The 18382-nt window shown below is 37.3% G+C and overlaps 1 protein-coding gene across 1 annotated transcript in view; it reads right to left on the bottom strand.

The window, feature by feature from the left end:
- LOC150109090 (phospholipase D1-like) overlaps positions 1-18382 on the bottom strand; it is a 558765-nt gene that overhangs the window by 472481 nt on the left and 67902 nt on the right. The window contains exon 2 of the mRNA XM_090405612.1: positions 17517-17582. Within this exon, the coding sequence (XP_090261738.1) occupies positions 17517-17564 (48 nt within the window). The 5' untranslated portion in view covers positions 17565-17582. The remainder of the gene's footprint in view (positions 1-17516; positions 17583-18382) is intronic.

Here is an 18382-nt window from a genome sequence, read left to right on the forward strand (position 1 = left end):
TCAATTGCAACTGTTACCTCTTGATCCCAGGTCTTCCCATTCCTTTCCTGTCTACACGATTTAACATCCTCTTGGAGCATCTACCTTTCTCACACTGTGTACCTCTGTCCACCATGAGCCTCCCCAGTTCCCTGTTCCTCTTGCACACACCCATTCTCTCATTTTCCATACTCATGCCACTCACTTCCATGCGATACAGAAAAAAAGGGCATTATGAAGGCAGCATAAGAGAAGTGGTAATAACCAATTCCATGAAGATCACAAAGACCAGGCAGGGCGGGTGACTTGGTATATCAATAAGAGATCTTGGGGGTGATAGTGGAGATATTTAATAAGCAGTTCATAAAGGTCTTTCATTCTTGTGAATGTGACATCAGAGCAGTTGATGATGGGTAGGAGAGACTGACTATAAGTAAACAAAAAGTGTATGGGGGAATTGAGCAAACCTGATGTTAATAAAGCTGTGGGACTTCATAACCTCTCACCACTTATTCTGAAGGAATGCATCATGAAGTTGACATCTGCCTTTACATATTTTTTTTTAATATGAGTCTTGCCCTGGGTCAAGTTCCTAAGGAGTGGAAGGAGGGCAAGATTGTGCTGCTTCATAAGGAGGTGATAGAACTCAGTCGTCAAGTTATAGGCCCATCTGTGTGTCAGGCGTTGTGGTTAAGTTGTTGGAGAAGTTTGTGAGAACTAGGATCCAGAAGTGAGTTGAAAACAATGGTATTATCTTTGATGGATAACATAGTTTGCTAAAGGAAGGTCATCTTTTAGTAATCTGCTTACTTATTACAATAAGATGACGGCTTCCATGGACAAAGGAGAGGGATACATAGTAGTATGCATAGATTTTGCAAAGGCTTTTGATAGATTACCACATAATAAGTTGATAGTCAAACTAAAGATGGGGGTTGGATATTAGATTAATGCATTGGATCAGAGACTGGCTATCTGATATGTATCAGCAAGTTGTGTATGGGGGGGGGGGGGGAGCAGTATCCTGGAAAATGAAAATCACCAGCAGTATACCCAGGTGTCTGTTTTAAGGCTAGTACTGTTTAACTTGCATGTTAATGATATTGGCAAAGATTTGGTTGGAGATATTGGGACAAACAAAGAAGAGTAGAGAAGATGTTGGCCTTACAAGAAGACTTGAATAAATTGAGTGATTGGGCACAGAAATGGGGATGCAAGTTCAATGTTGCAAAATGTAAGGTTTTAAAATTTGGGAAACAAAGATGGGATGTAGAATTTATGTTTGGTGAGGATATATTGTCAGAAGTGGAGGAAATAAGAGATCTTGGGTGATAGTGGATAAGGATCTGAAAATTAGAGGACGCATTGCCAAAATTGTGAAGACAACATAAAGACTTCTGGAATGATGCAGAGGACACTGACTTATAGAAGTAGGGAATCAAAGCCATTCTATAAGGCTTTGACTAGGCCACACATGGACTACCGTGCCCAGATTTGGTTACCTGGTTTTCAAAAGGATGGGGAGATGTTGGAAATGGTCCACAGGTGACTGAATAAGGTAGTTTCTGACCTGTGGAATGTCAAATATGAGGAAAGATTGAGAAGATGCAATTTGCAGAGTCTAGTGAACAGGAAGAAGAGGCGGGAGATACGATAGAGACCTACAAGTTAGTAAGGGGTTGTTATAAGATCAATGTTGGAGAAGTTCTACAGAAAAACAGTGGGAGATCATGGGAGATCCAGAAGTCATCTCTGGAAACTGTATAAAAAGGATGTGAGTAGGGGAATGAGAGGCAGGTTTTTTGCATGCAGATTTGTGAATGATTGGAATGCCTTGCCTGAGAGTGTGTTGTCTGAAGAGAATTTGAGTGTGTGTTTAAGACACGGTATGATGAGCTGTGTGTATGATAAAAGGACCTCCTCAATGAGTCTTTGACTTCATAGGATCTTGGGGTAATAATAATAAGGGAAATGGCTATTCAATGATATTGCTTGATTTTGGAAAAGCATTTGACAAGGTTCCACATAGTTCTCTATTGCCTAAATTGGAGCAAATGGGGAGGGGGAGGGTAAATTTAGTGATTTGGATTAGAGGGTGGCTCATAGATAGATATGAAAGAGTGATTTATGGAAGAGCTGAGTCCAAGGAAAAGGCAAGTGATCAGTGTCATATCACAGGACTCAGTACTTGGTCATCTGTTGTTTAATTTGTATATCAATGATATATGAAATATTTTGACAGGAAATATTCAACTGCTTGCTGATGATGCTAAACTGGGAAGAGCAATGGTAAATGAAGATGATGCAGAGATTCTGCAAAGGTAAATGGCTACCAGTTTAATGTGGCCAAGTGTAAGGTGATGCACTCTGGGAAGAGATCACAACCTGTGTACTATATTTATGGAACTGAACAGCAGGAAACTGATGAAGCCAGGAACTTGAGTTTGATAGTGAACAGGGAGTTGAAACTTGGAGGGCATATTGTGAAGGTAACTAAAACAAAAGATTACATAGCTGTTGAAGAACACACACTAACAAGCAGAGATAGAGAGGTTATTGTTCTACTATATAAGGCTTTAATAAGGTCACACTGGGTGATTGTGCACAGATATGGACTTCCAGAGTCCATGGGGATGAAGAAGTTGTTGAAAGGTTCCAGAGATGAGTGACAAAGACTGTGAAATGCTCCTAGGAGAATAGATTGATGGCTTAAAAAAATTAGATAACAGGCAAAAAAGAGGAGACATGTTAGAAGCATTTAAAGTATTAAAGGTACCAATTTTTTTTGCTTCACAGGATTGACACTGAAAACTTTTATCAGTACACAGCAAGAAGGTAGAGACTAAGGGGGAGGGTCACCAGTAAAAGCTGTGTAAGAGCATGGTTAGCAAGGGTGTTAGGACTAGATGTTTTGCTGGGATGGTGGCGAATGGGTGGAATGGGTTGCCAGAGGTAGTTGTGGGTGCTTTATAACTGAACGAGTGTAAGTGGTATGATAGGTATTGTATAGGTATTGTATGATAAGTGGTATGGTAGGTATGATAGGTATTGTGTGAATGACAGCTAGTGTGTGAATAATGGATCTCCAACAATGAATCTTCTGACTCCATGGATATACCTGTATAATAATAACAATCAGCTAAAAATGGTGAGTTGTGCAAACAAATTGAACTGTCACTTCAATTTGCTTGCACAACTTATTCTGCCACACAAATCAGCCTGCGTGATGGTGAATTTGAACAAGTTAACCTTCAGTGTATTATTTTAAAAGATTCAGCACTAAGTGCTACATATAGAGATTTCAACAGTATTGATGATAACATAGTTTTTTGCTAATTTTTTAAAATAATCACAGTAATAATTTACATGTCCTTAAGGAAAAAAAAAAGCTTATAGGAAATAAAGCAGTTCCTGTAAATAGGAAAACTACATCAAAGGAGACCTTTAATTTTATGTTTAAAGTCAATGCTCTTTTTAATATAAGAAGTAGTGTAGCCAGTCATGTTTACAAGAAGACTAGAATGATATTTAGAAAGATGGTAAGTGGGAAAGTCATTACAATCAACTATACGACAAAATGGATAACCATATTTATGAACACTGGAAGGACAGATATGTACAGGGTGAGTATGATGACTGCAGTTTTTCAATAGTGGTAGCAACCAATGAATGTACCTAATTCAATAATATAATTTCTTTGTTTGGTTAGTTCTGAGCAGGGTGCTTGCTGAGTACACTATATATTGGCTGTCTAAGAGTAAAATATTAAGTTGATGATTATACTCTGTGGTATCCATCAGAAAAGTAGCATTACCCATACCGGTTCTAGAAATTATGATATTAGTGTTGTGGCATAAAGAACAAAGAGCCTGCTGTACTTCTGAGAAAAGGTGTATTCAAAGGAGGAAGTTTTGCTTTGTATAGAATCTGGGCAACTTCAAAACCCTAATCTGTTTACTACAGCTATGTGTATTTCTCTGATGCCTTTATTCAACATATCATAATTTCTAAGTGGGAAATTTAACGTATTATCAAAAGAAATGATGGCCCATTTGATAATACATTTGATTGTATCTGACTGGTCTATTTGTTAAATTTTTAACCCACTTGTTATTAACAGAGGTAGGTAATGGCTGAACGATGTGACTGCTTCTTTATTCTAATTTTAAATTCTAAAATTATAAATTTATAATTTATAATTTAAAATTTAAGTGTTTAAATTTATAATTATAAATTTAAACATTCTCGTTCTCACCACTCCATCAGGCAATGCATTCCATGGTTCAACCACCCTCCATGCAAAGAAACAACTCCTCACCCTCTTTCTCACAGTTTCCTTTTGTAACTTCCAGGGATGGTCCCTTGTCATGAACTCCTTCCCGCTGTTCAACCAAGTGAAAGAACTCCCTAGTGTCAACCCAATAACCACCTCTCGATATTCAATCAGTAACCTCTCAATATTTATTTAGTTTTGTGCACAGCAGGATTTATGTTCTTGGGATTTATGATTTTTATATAGTTAAGGATAATATCATTATTAAAACAGAGCTTAAGAAATAGAAGTCAATTAAAAAAACTAGCTTTTTTTTTTCTTCCAAATGTAGCTTGCTGAATCTTCTAACAGCTTTCTGCATTCCTTGACATGAAGGTTAATAACTACATGTTCCTTCAGAACATGTATAGTGGACATCTTATATTTTTATAATGGCTGAAACATATACAAAAAAACAGAATGTATTTAACTCCAATATAAGGTAGCCAGCTACTTTGCTGAAAAAAAAAATGTACAGTGACTATCATTTAAGTTTAATCTTTAAAGGTACCTGTGGAATGACTATAACCAATAAATTGCATTATAACTGTAGTAATTAACTTGAATGAAATGAAAGTTAATTACTGTAGTTATCATATTTCATACTGAAAATAACAGTACATCATCAGTGTATAGAAACAAGCAAATCAAAAGCAAGGGAACACAAAGTACATACAGCATTCGGTGGTATACCAATTAAAAACTGTTGCCGTGTCCTAGAAATTAATATTAATAAATAATATTATTAAAAATATTATTAAAAACTATTTTTGATTGTAAAAGGGCTTCACAACTTTCTTTGAAAAGGAGTTCATATTTAAACCTGCTATTATGGAGAAGACGAGCTTCATCTGTATTCCCGTTCCTTTGATTTGCTTGTTTCTACACACTCTGATGATGTACTGTTATTTTCAGTATGCAATATCTGTACTTTCATTTCATTCAAGTTAATTGCTGTGGTTATCGTGTAATTTATTGTTCAGAGTGTTATCATGGTACGAGTATCATGCTTCTGATACTCTTACCAGATTAAGCACACACACTCAAACGCCTAGTTAGAAACTGTATAAATTCCATCTTACTATGCACTCTTTTCGCCCTTCAATCCATGTCCCTGTAGTTGGAGACCCCCCCCCATAATAATTGCTCAGGATGCACTTATTGTGCTAAAGTGCTGATAGACAGCCACATCTTTCTGTTCATTCTCCCCGCCCTCCAGTCTATAGCAGCAATCAATGATACATTTTGTACTGTTCATCTCTATCTCACCACACATAGTCTCAAATGAAATGTCTTCCTCAGTCCTAACATCTTCCTTGACATCTACTTTTGCTGGTTGGTTGCAGTTCTTCAGCCATCATCTGTAACCCCCCCCCCCCCACCATCACCTCACAGTTTTTTAGGGAAAAAACTTTATCCAAGTTCTTATCATTTTCTCAGTTGGGAGTGGCCCCTGAAATACCTCTCTGCAGCCCTGTTTCCATGTTCTTTAGCATATGCAATCACACATATCTTGTATGCAATATTGTAGCAATGCCAATGTTTTTCAGCCATAATTTGCTAAGAAATTTAGAGAAAATTTAACGCAGAAATTTATCACCGTTCACTACAACCACAACAACAATTGGAAAGTTTAAATGAACAGGAACACAGCTGCGATCGTCGATGACAGGGCATGTGCATCCACTGAATTCTACGTAACAGGAATGCTCTCACACACACCACAAGGAAGCAAGAAAGAAATCACGTAACTCGGAACAGATAATATTTCCAGAAATGAAAGTAATAAACTGATTATCGGCATATAAGACGCACCCTGTTTTTCAGACCTATTTTCAAAGAAAAAACATGCGTCTTATACGCCGGCAAATACGGTAATTCTCCCTTATCTAATCCATTACCCTATCATAAAATGCAAGTACACTGCTAAAACAGGACCTACCCTTTACAAATCCATACTGACATCATAAAGAATGCTGTGTCCATCAGAAATGTATCCTGTATCCTGTATCCTAATCCTGTATTCTATTGCTAACCAATCTCTCCAACACCTTGACCACAACAGCACTCCAAAATGCAACACCTTGCACTTATTGATATTAAAACTACAATCCCACTCCTTCGTCCAAGTCAAAAGTCTATTCAAATCTTCCTGAAGGGAATTAGCATTAGTGGTGCTATTTATAACTCTTCACAACTCTGCAACATCAGCAAACAAATGAAAATCACCAGTCAGTCCACATGATACATTGTTTACAAACAAGCTATACAGCAGAAGTCCAAGAACAGAACCCTGGGGTATGCCACTAGTCACCTTTCATTTTAGAGACACTGCTCTATAATTGGAAACTGCTGCCCTAGAACTATGCTTGTGGAGTAGTACTATTTTGCCTTCTTTCCACTCCTTTGGAACCCTACCCACTGCAAGACTTTCATTAAATAACCAGTTCAAGTGCATAGCCAATTGTAGTTCACGCTCTTTAAGTGCCTCCATAGTGCAACTGGAAGAATGATTTTATGTTGCTCCATTTGATTGGAAAAGGACTAAGTTCGATTCTAGTCATGATAGGAGGAATCTTAATATGGGGTTTTTTTCAACTGAAGGTGAGTTAGCCAATCTCATACAGAGATAGCAGGGTTTTTTCCCCCTGAAACTTGGGTTTTTCATTCCACATGCAATTTGCAGACAAAAAATACTAGTAGTGGTAGTGGTGGCAGTGGATGTAATTGGTGTAGATGATGCAGACGGATGGAAGGGGTGACTAAGATTTGTAGAGTAGGTGCCCTCCCTTGATCAGTCTTTGGATCACTTGGATGTGTCATGAAATAATAATAATATATCATCCATTCTTCCCACAGCCTTATTAACATCTAACCCAACCAACATCTAATACATCTGATTCTTTCACTTCCAATTCTCCTGATACTTGTCCCCCTTCTATATATCGCACTGTATCATTTACTCCAGTATGATATATGCTGATAAAGTGCTCTTTCAATACTTTCACTATATCTTTTCCAACTGTTATTCTGCTGCCATAATTATCCACCAGTGCAAACCTGCCATAATTATTCTTTCTCTTGCTTGCCATATAGCAGAAACTTTCCTTAAGTTATGACCAGCCAATCTCTTCTCATTGTGCACCTTTTCTTTCTTTACCATATTCGTCACCTTTCCAGCCTGCACTTTATACTCTTCATGGATCCGATCACCACCAAATGTCTTGCACCTCCTCTGTAACATTTCTTTTCCAGCACAGCTTGCTTGATTTCACTGTTCATCCATTTAACTCCCACTCTTAACCTTAACTCACTTAACCCTAGGTATGCAGTTATGCATTGCTTGTGTTAGATACTGCCTTATGAGTTTCCATGCATTGTCAACATCTTTTCTACTCAGCTCATCTACCTCTATCCAGCATACTGATACTAACTGACTATAGAGCTTCCTATAATCACCTGCTTTATACTTCCACATATGAGGGATGTTTGAAAAGTTTGATAAATTTCCAATAGATGACAACACAATTCATTCATTCATACTAATGTCAGCATGTATCATCTTTCTCATGACCCTGACAAAATTTTAGCCATGTGTGATGCACAGTTCTCGCTTGGCAAATATTTAAAATGACCACTTTCACATTTTTCAAAAAATTGAGAAAAATGAGTTTCGTGCAGTGATAAAACACTTTTATTTGAAGAAGTGGATGACCGAGCAGATCAAAGTCAAGTTAGATGCAATTCATGGGAACTCTGCACCAGCATTAAAGACTCTTTATTTTTGGATAAATGAGTTTAAACGTGGTCATAAGTCCATCGAAGATAAAGTGCGTTCCGGAATAAGGTCACTATGAAAGAAATGAAGGATATGATTGACAAAATCCATGATATCATTATGGAAGACTGCCGAGAGAAAGTGAGTGAGATTGCTAACATTGTAGGCATCTCAACTGAACAGGTGTATAACATCCTGCATGAAAAATTGCACATGAAAAAGCTGTGTGCACAATGGGTGCCGCAATTGTTGACTGTCTATCAAAACGCATGTGAAAAGACATTTCAATGCAGTGCTTGGCGATGTTTAATCACAATTCACGGGATTTTTTTGCATTCATTTGTGACTGTAGACGAAACTTGGATCAACCACTATACACCTGAGTCTAAGCACCAGTCAAAACAGTAGACAATGCCCGGTGAAACAGCACCGAAAAAAACGAAAACTGTTTTGTCAGCTGGGAAGGTGATGGCCACTATTTTTTTTTTTGGGATTCCCAAGGAATTATCATGATAGACTATTTGGAAAAGGATAAGACAATAACGGGAGTCTATTATGCATCATTGTTGGACCATTTAAAAGAATAATTGAAGAAATAATGGCCACGATTGGTGCACAAAAAAAGTGCTCTTTCATCAACTATTAAATTATTTAAGGAATTTACAACGTATATTGGAATATCGATTAAAAGAAACTTTAATAAATACTGCCTATATTTTGGCAATGTCACATTGCCATCTTCATGGGAACATACAAATATGGCACGTGCATGCAGGCACTACAAAAACCAAATGAGGCAGAAGATCAGAAACTATTGTTCTTCCTAGAGTCCTAACATGGTGCCCCCTAGCAGGCTATATTTGGGTTGTCTTGGCCAGTGGGCTAATATTCTCATGATGTAAGTCTCCAAAATTTGGGGCTGTCTCATGCACCCTAATTTGTTGAGGTTTGGAACATTTTTTAGAGCTGAGGCTGATTCTATGAATAATCTTTCATATTTAAACTTGCTGCGGTGTATTACTTTGGCTTTCTTCCAAAATATTCTGTGGCGGGTATCTAAAGTATGGTCTGCAAGCCAAGAGTGACCGTATTGTGAAACCGGATGTAGTCCTTGTGTTCTGAAATCCTGATATTCGCTGTCTTGCCTGTTTGGACAAAGCAGGACAGTTTACAGCTGCTCAGATACACTCCACTCCTCCTTAATTGCATTAAGGAGGAGTGGAGTGTATCTGAGCCACATGGCCCAGATACACTCCACTTTAAATTAAACAACCAACACTCCCCAGAGTGCTGTTCACCTTGGAAAAAGAGAAAAACAACAGCCTCCCTTTTCTAGACACTCTAATCACTCGCCAGTCTGATAGATCCTTGGTTTTCTCTGTTTATAGAAACCCGCCCATACAGGCAGATACATTCACCTGCAATCCCACCCATCCCCTCTCACAACAATACGGGGTTATTAAAATACTATATAACAGGGCAAAATTAATCTGATCAGATGACAATGCCCTAACCACTGAACTAAACCACACCCTTAATACTTTCTTAGTCAATGGCTACAATCCCCAAAAAATATTAAAACCAGTAAACCACAACCCCCTCTCCCCCATCCCCTTCACAATAAAGATTACACTAAAACTATCACTATTCCCTACATCTGGGGCACCTCGGAAAAAATAACCAAAATCCTTAAAAAATATGACCTAACTTCTTGTTACAGACCATATAAAAAGTTGACATCCCTTATCTGCTCTACCAAAGACCAACCACTTCTCCTAGACCTACCTGGGGTACACCAGGTCCCTTGCAGCTGTAAACTGTCCTGCTTTGTCCAAACAGGCAAGACAGCAAATATCAGGATTTCAGAACACAAGGACTACATCCGGTTTCACAATACGGTCACTCTTGGCTTGCAGAACATACTTTAGATACCCGCCACAGAATATTTTGGAAGAAAGCCAAAGTAATACACCGCAGCAAGTTTAAATATGAAAGATTATTCATAGAATCAGCCTCAGCTCTAAAAAATGTTCCAAACCTCAACAAATTTGGGTGCATGAGACAGCCCCAAATTTTGGAGACTTACATCATGAGAATATTAGCCCAATGGCAAGACAACCCAAATTAAGGAGGAGTGGAGTGTATCTGGGCCATGTGGCCAAATAGCGAACACATCATCCACATAATGAAGCCAAATAGTGGGTTTTTGTGGAGCAGAATTTAAGGCTTTCTCTTCAAAAGTCTCCATTAAGAAGTTGGCCAAGGGTGGGGAAAGTGGTCAACCCATGGCTGTCCCCTCTATCTGTTTGTAGAATTTTCCTTGCCAAACGAAATAACCTGAGTTCATTGTGAACTGAAATAGGGCTGAAATATCGGGAGGAAATTTGGCTTGAATGAGCTCTAAGGTTTCCTTGAGTGGGACATTTGTGAATGGGGAGGAGACGTCAAAACTGACCATTATGTGTGTAGGAGTGAGAGGTTTTCTATTCTGGCTTTGAAGTGGGCTGAGTTTTTTATGTGTGATGGAGGGTTGCCAGTATAGTGTGTGAGCGCTTTGGCTAAATGTTTGGCTAATTTATATGTGGGGGAATCAATGCCATCCACTATGGAATGTAATGGCACATTTAGTTTATGTATTTTTGGAAGTCCATATAATCGAGGTGGGGGGTCTGGATTTAAAAGGTTTTAATTTGTCGGTAACTTCCACAGACCAAGAAGTGACCTTCTTAAGGAGCCTATGGAGTGTTCTAATTTTCTAATTTGAGAGCTGGTAGGATTATATTCAATAGCTGGTAGGTAGCCCGATCTAATAATAAAGCATTAAGCTTACCTGTGTAGTCCATTTGGTTGAGAACCACAGTGGTGTTTCCCTCATTCAACCGGATGTAGCTGGTGTTCTCACCAAAGCAAGACCACCAAAAACCAACATATCCAAAGATGAATATACAGCTCTACTAGAAATGAAAAAAAAATAATGAAATAGTAATCACCAAAATGGATAATTGTTCTTAACCAAAAGGACTACACAGGTAAGCTTAATGCTTTATTATTAGATCGGGCTACCTACCTCCCTATTGAATACAATCCTGCCAGCGCTCTCAAATTAGAACACTCCATAGACTCCTTAAGAAGGTCACTTCTTGGCCTGTGGAAGTTACCAACAAATTAAAACATTTTAACTCCAGACCCCCCCCCCCCCGATTATATGGACTTCTAAAAATACATAAACTAAATGTGCAATTATGTCCCATAGTGGATGGTATTGATTCCCCCACATATAAATTAGCCAAACATTTAGCCAAAGCACTCACACACACAATACTGGCAACACACCATCACACACAAAAACTCAGCCCACTTCAAAGCCAGTATAGAAAACCTCTCACTCCAACACACGATGGTCAGTTTTGACATCTCCTCCCTATTTGCAAATGTCCCACTCAAGGAAACCTTAGAGCTCATTCAAGCCAAATTTCCTCCCGATATTTCAGCCCTATTTCAGTTCACAATGAACTCAGGCTATTTCGTTTGGTAAGGAAAATTCTACAAACAGATAGAAGGGACAGCCATGGGTTGACCACTTTCCCCACCCTTGGCCAACTTCTTAATGGAGACTTTTGAAGAGAAAGCCTTAAATTCTGCTCCACAAAAACCCACTATTTGGCTTCATTATGTGGATGATGTGTTTGCTATTTGGCCACATGACCCAGATACACTCCACTCCTCCTTAATGCAATTAAACAACCAACACCCCCAGAGTGCTGTTCACCTTGGAAAAAGAGAAAAACAACAGCCTCCCTTTCCTAGACACTCTAATCACTCGCCAGTCTGATGGATCCTTGGTTTTCTCTGTTTATAGAAACCCGCCCATACAGGCAGATACATTCACCTGCAATCCCACCCGCCCTCTCTCACAACAATAGGGGGTTATTAAAATACTATATAACAGGGCAAAATTAATCTGATCAGATGACAATGCCCTAACCACTGAACTAAACCACACCCTTAATACTTTCTTAGTCAATGGCTACAACCCCCAAAAAATATTAAAACCAGTAAACCACAACCCCCTCTCCCCCATCCCCTTCACAATAAAAATTACACTAAAACTATCACTATTCCCTACATCTGGGGCACCTCAGAAAAAATAACCAAAATCCTTAAAAAATATGACCTGACTTCTTGTTACAGACCATATAAAAAGTTGACATCTCTTATCCGCTCTACCAAAGACCAACCACTTCTCCTAGACCTACCTGGGGTATACCAGGTCCCTTGCAGCTGTAAACTGTCCTACTTTGGCCAAACAGGCAGGACAGCAAATATCAGGATTTCAGAACACAGTCACTATGGGCTTGCAGACTATGCTCTAGATACCCGCCACAGAATACGTTGGAAGAAAGCCAAAGTAATACAAAGCAGAAAGTTTAAGTACGAAAGATAATTCATAGAATCAGCCTCAGCTCTAAAAAATGTTCCAAACCTCAACAAATTTGGGTGCATGAGACAGCCCCAAATTTTGGAGACTTACATCATGAGAATATTAGCCCAATGGCCAAGACAACCCAAATATAGCCTGCTAGGGGGCACCATTAGGACTTTATGAACAACAATAGTTTCTGATCTTCTGCCTCATTTGCTTTTTGTAGTGCCTGCATGCACGTGCCATATTTGTATGTTCCCATGAAGATGGCAATGTGACATTGCCGAAATATAGGAAGTATTTATTAAAGTTTCGTTTAATCAATATTCCAGTATACATTGTAAATTCCTTAAATAATTTAATAGTCATGTGTTGCCAACGTATGAACTTTTCTACAAGAATTATTGTCCCACACATCGGCCATCGCAATGACAAATTTCCATGAATTGAGGTTCGAATTGGTTCCACATCCACCGTATTCTCTGGACTCGGCCCAGTGTGTCTTCTTCTTGTTGTTCCCAAACTTAAAAATTTGGCTCAGTGGGAAAATATTTTCTTCGAACAAGGATGTCATCAAGGTAGTCATAATGACTATTTTGTATAATTTGACAAATCCTACTTTTTAGATGGGATGAAAAAATTGGAAACTCGCTGGACCAAATGTATAGACCTTGATGGAGACTATGTTGAGAAAATAAAGGTGATTTTTTCCAAAAAAATGTGTTTAAGTTATTTTTTTACCAAACTTTTCAAACAACCCTCATATATCCATTTCTTGTAGTAACCTTTTCTTATTTCACCACTTCCCAAACAAGTACCACATGATCACTCTCATCAACTGGCAGCAGTGTCAACATCTCATTAACAACTACATCTTACAAAGTTATCACGAAATCCAAAACATTAAATCCTCTAGTTGCTTCGGTCACATGCTTCTTTAGATATTTATCTCTCATAAATTCAACAAACTAACTCTCATTGTTCCCATACACTATATATTCTTCCATTCTATATTCATGTAATTAAAGTCTCCCATCAGGATCACCTTCTTTTTACATGCCAAACTAATTTGACTAAACATTTCACAATCAGTATTCTCTGCACTCCCTGGCCTATAACAACATCTTATCAGATATACTAGCCTGTTTATTTCAATTTCACACCACACAGATTCAAAATTTGTGCATGCACTATCAAATTCCTACAATTTGTGGACACAATCCCTCTGCAATCATTAACAGCATTCCTTATCCTCTTTTCACATTTCTATCCTTCTGGAAAATTATATATCCTTTTATTTCTATTTCCAACATCACATCCCCTCCTCAGACAACCAAGTTTCACTTATTCCCATTATCTTTGGGCATACTGATTCAATCAATGCAATAAACACAGTTCTCTTGTTCCAAATACCAAATACAAAACATAACAATCCCATTTGGTCTGACCACTCTCATTTCCCTGATCCTGATTTCCATTCCTACCTGTCTCATCCTCACCTTTATTATATAATCTACATACAATACAATCTCTTTATTTCTAATTATTAGACCTTTCATACTGATCCTACTCACTTTTCCTTCATTTGCCTTCCTGCTAACCCCATGATAGTCATTCGAGCTCACAGTTTCTGAAGGAATGAATGTCTGAAGGACTCTGTGTAACCATGCTATTTCTTTCTGCATATCTACCTGGTTCTTCATATTACCTTCAGCTGTTTCTTTCATTCTATTATTCATATTTGGCCCACTATCATTCACTCCTTCAACAACATTCTCTACAGCACTCTTAATTTCAGGCCTTTCATCATCAACATTCATCACTTCGTTTTCCCACTTTCGACATCTGACCACTCTGACATCTCTGACACTTTTGATTCACAAAACATTTCCAACATGTTCTTTTTCAACTCTTGCTTTCATATCATCAGAAATCTACCCTTGATAATGAATGCACTGAGAACAGACTGATGAAATTCCTCAATGTTGCACTGTTTGCATTAATGCCATGTAAAACACTGTTATATGCAAGATATACATTAAAGAATTTGCAAGAAGAATATACTCAATCCTGGTCATAAAACAGAAAAATACTACCAATAATGCTGAGCTATAATGTGAAATATTTTCTGAAAAATAAAATAAATAAAATAAAAAATCACTGTGCTCCTTGTAACATCCTGCAGAACACCTTTTTTTTTATCTCCTCTCCTCTGAGAATATGCCAGTGTTAAGACTCAAGCACCTACATCAAGGACATTGGGAATTTCCTTGTAGATTCACTAAACATATCCCATGATCTTATTTAATCTCACCACTGTATTTGCATCGTGATTTTACAACATCTTTAGTAACATGAGCTCATTTACATCCCCTCTTATTCATTTACACCATAGCATTAAATACAATACTATTTTTAAAAAGATCCTTCAACAATCAAGACAAACTATACCTGAGATGCAGTTAAGTAAGCACATTAAAATAAAACTATCTGGTTACTGCTAACTTAAAGAGCATCAAATATCTCTTTAGGTTTAAGATTCCATCCTCAGTTACTCTGAAACAATGTAAGACTTAAAACAATCGACTAACTAATCAAGGAGTACTGCACACCAGAGATGATTTGGTGTTGGAATACTTTCAAGTGGATTAAGATAACAGATTTATGTGCAGTGTGGTAAAGTGGATGCAAGCTTGGTATAATACAGTATATAGATAATAAATAACCAATACTAATTCAGGAGTACAACTGGTTGGATACGATCAGGACTAGAAAGGACTTTTCGTGGCAAACAGGTTTTTCAAGATTCTTCTGAGGTGTTGCTGGCAAAATGTCATAGAGGCATGAGATGCAAGTTGGGAGATGAAAGTTCCAGGTAAAAAAAAAAGGAAATGATTTGCCTTTGTCATGTATTCTGAGAAAAATAATGCCAAGAGATCAGTTTCATCTTTAGGTGATGTTACAATACTATCATTCGGATGATAAAGAGGTGAAAGAACAGCTAGACAAAAGTTGCACTCACTACAAGAGATGCTGAGTTTTCATTTTATCCTTTCAAATTCAGAAGCTCTGTTGATAATGGATTTGCAAGTGTTGGAGGCTTCAGTGTAAGCTGTGAATGAAACTAGAGTTTTTGTCATAAGCTGCTAATAAGCTGTTTCTTTTCTTTAACCACATTTTTGGAAAACCATGGCTTGGATATAGGGTGGGAATTTTGAACAGTGTGAGTAATGAAAGCCTTCATTCTGACATGGATGACTTCTGTAACGAGACTGCAACAAATATCTGGATCTGTGGAATGGAAAGAGTAGTCTGATCATGGAAAGGAGGAATAGTAATGTTCTGGCTATCAACTGCCTCTCAGCCATTCACAACTTCATTTACATGAAGTTGTGAATAGCTGAGAGGAGGATGTTCCATCAGAGATGCAACTTGTACGAGATTGTCACCTGATTTACCAAGAGGAGTGGTCACCTCAACAGTGTATTTGGAAGAAGATCTTCAGTTGAAGTTTGATCTAGTAAGAGCAGATCAGATTTTGAGTGAGCAGGGAGAACTGCCAGGAATTCTAGTTGGGAGATGAATGATTTAAGCTTAGGTCATTGCTTACAGCAAATACCTACACTTCTCTTCAGGCTTGGTCAGTGGAGTTGGAAAAAGGGAACTAATTAGAGTTGTGGACATTAAAGTCACCAAGGAAGATGACAACTTTGGACATATGGATTGCAAGAAATCAATCTTCAAGAATAAGCAGTCAAAGAAGTCAGAATGACTTTCAGAATTAGGGGAACAGTAGAGACAAGAGATGAATGATACATAATGAGGCAAGGAATTCCTGCAGTAGATCAAAGGTGGAAAATTTAAGATTAGGCATCCTCAGGCAAGGAATATCAGACCACACAAGAGAGACCCTTGCCACTGAAGAAGTATAAAGTGCTTGAATGATCTACAAACTAAAAACTACCACACAGCTGTATATATGCATCTGTTAATGGTTTCACAAAATTTTAGTTTCCCATTCGTATTCGTGTCACCCCTAATTTTCCTCAGTCATCCTATTCTGCCTTTTCTTTTTTCTTTCTTTTTTTTTTTTCTTTTTTTTTTTTTTTTGCATAGATAGCAACTTTAAGTTCCTGATACTATCTTTGCACAGTCATTAAAGATTTTGACATCAAGCCAATAGCAAGAAATTAATGGACTATTTTTTGAAGAGTAGTTTCTGTTTTAACTACAAAAATCATTTCTAAAACTGTAAGGAGAATTCCTGCTTTAGCAAGAAACTTTATACGTTCCTCTGCAATATGACATTGTAACATTAGAGATATAAAGCATTTGAAATTAGTCAGACTGTAAAAAATTCCAAACTTTATCTTGAGGTTGTTGAAGTACCAAAACAACCCAGAAATATTAATAAAGATTAAATTACTTGGAAAATCAAAATAGCATTGTGTGTAAATAACTAGCAAGGCATCATCTCCCCAAGTAAAGAATTCACTTTAAAACCATCCTAAAGGGAAGTGGGCATAACTATTAATTAAGCCACTTCAACTAACACTGTTTGTGGGTTATAGAACATCTGATAATGCCAACTGCATACAATATAGTGAAATGCTAATGTTGGATTTTGTACACTTTTAATTTAATAATTATTATAAATGGGCTTAAACAATCATCTGGTGTTTAAGGTCCTATTCTGGCTGTTGTTATAACATTAATGTTTCTGAAAACCAAAGAAGCTGATTGCAAAGAAGTATTTTCAATAAACTACATTTCTGCTTATGCTAGTGATTTTATGTCTAATGCACCAAGCACTATTCTCTTAAAAGGGATAATAGACAAACCTCTTCTCATCTTAGAAACAATACTTTTAAAGTAATAAAAGGGTTAAATCCATAATTACATATTAAAAAGAAAGAAAGAAAAGGGGGAGGGAATAATAATAGCTCAGCAGCAAATCTTGGAATAATCTTTCAGGTTTCTTGATATCAGCCATTGGACAAAATTACATCAGGAACATTACTTACCACATCAGGATGGGTTCTATAAGCCTCAATTTTTAGCAGTTGATCCATATAAACATTTAACTGCCTCTGAAATAAAAAAAATTTAAAAAAAATTACATATACATACATATATATATATGTATGTATGATCATATGCTTCTACTCGGTTGTTGTGATACATTTTAAAAAAATAGATTTAACGACTTAAAAAACCGAGATAACTTATAAAGATTTTAATGAGAATAATACAACTAGTTTTGGCTTATAACAGCCTTCATCAGGTATTCATAAAGGAAGAGAATAGTAATAAACATTGAAGTATCTAAAAAACTGGAAATTACAGGTAAAAATTGCCACACATAATTGATACATAAAAAAAGTTATATTTTTTCAGGTTGTTCTAACAGGTGTGCCATTGTTTATTGCAAGTGTGCATGCAGGCTCATGTGAACGCCAATATTGAATAACTGCAGTATGGCTGGGATGTTATAACTCAAATTGTTGTTTACGTGGACAGGATTCAGCAGGATTTCCCTTGATTCTACAATTTTTCTCTCAAACTCATCATCACAGCGAAAAATATTTTCTGATCTATCCCAGCAAACGGAGTGGCTTTGTTGATCATCATTAGGATTGTTTGAAAAAAGAACATGACTGGATAACGCAGTTGCAAGTGATCTTTTGTAAGAGATGCCTCTCTTATGCTCTTCTATACATTGTTCAATACATTTGTTAGTTTGTTGAAAATAAGGGATATTGCAATCGCACCATAATTTATATACACCTGGATATTTTAGGTTGTAATGAGTAGGTTTGGATGGCTGATTAGAGAATGGATTTTAGGAAGTGTGGTGAAGAACGTCCTGATGTTGTATTTTTTTAAGAAC

The sequence above is a fragment of the Typopeltis vanoorti genome, chromosome 2 (assembly GCF_054136105.1).
Source record: "Typopeltis vanoorti isolate ZY-2024b chromosome 2, IOZ_Tvanoo_1.0, whole genome shotgun sequence".
In the NCBI taxonomy this organism is placed as follows: domain Eukaryota; kingdom Metazoa; phylum Arthropoda; class Arachnida; order Uropygi; family Thelyphonidae; genus Typopeltis; species Typopeltis vanoorti.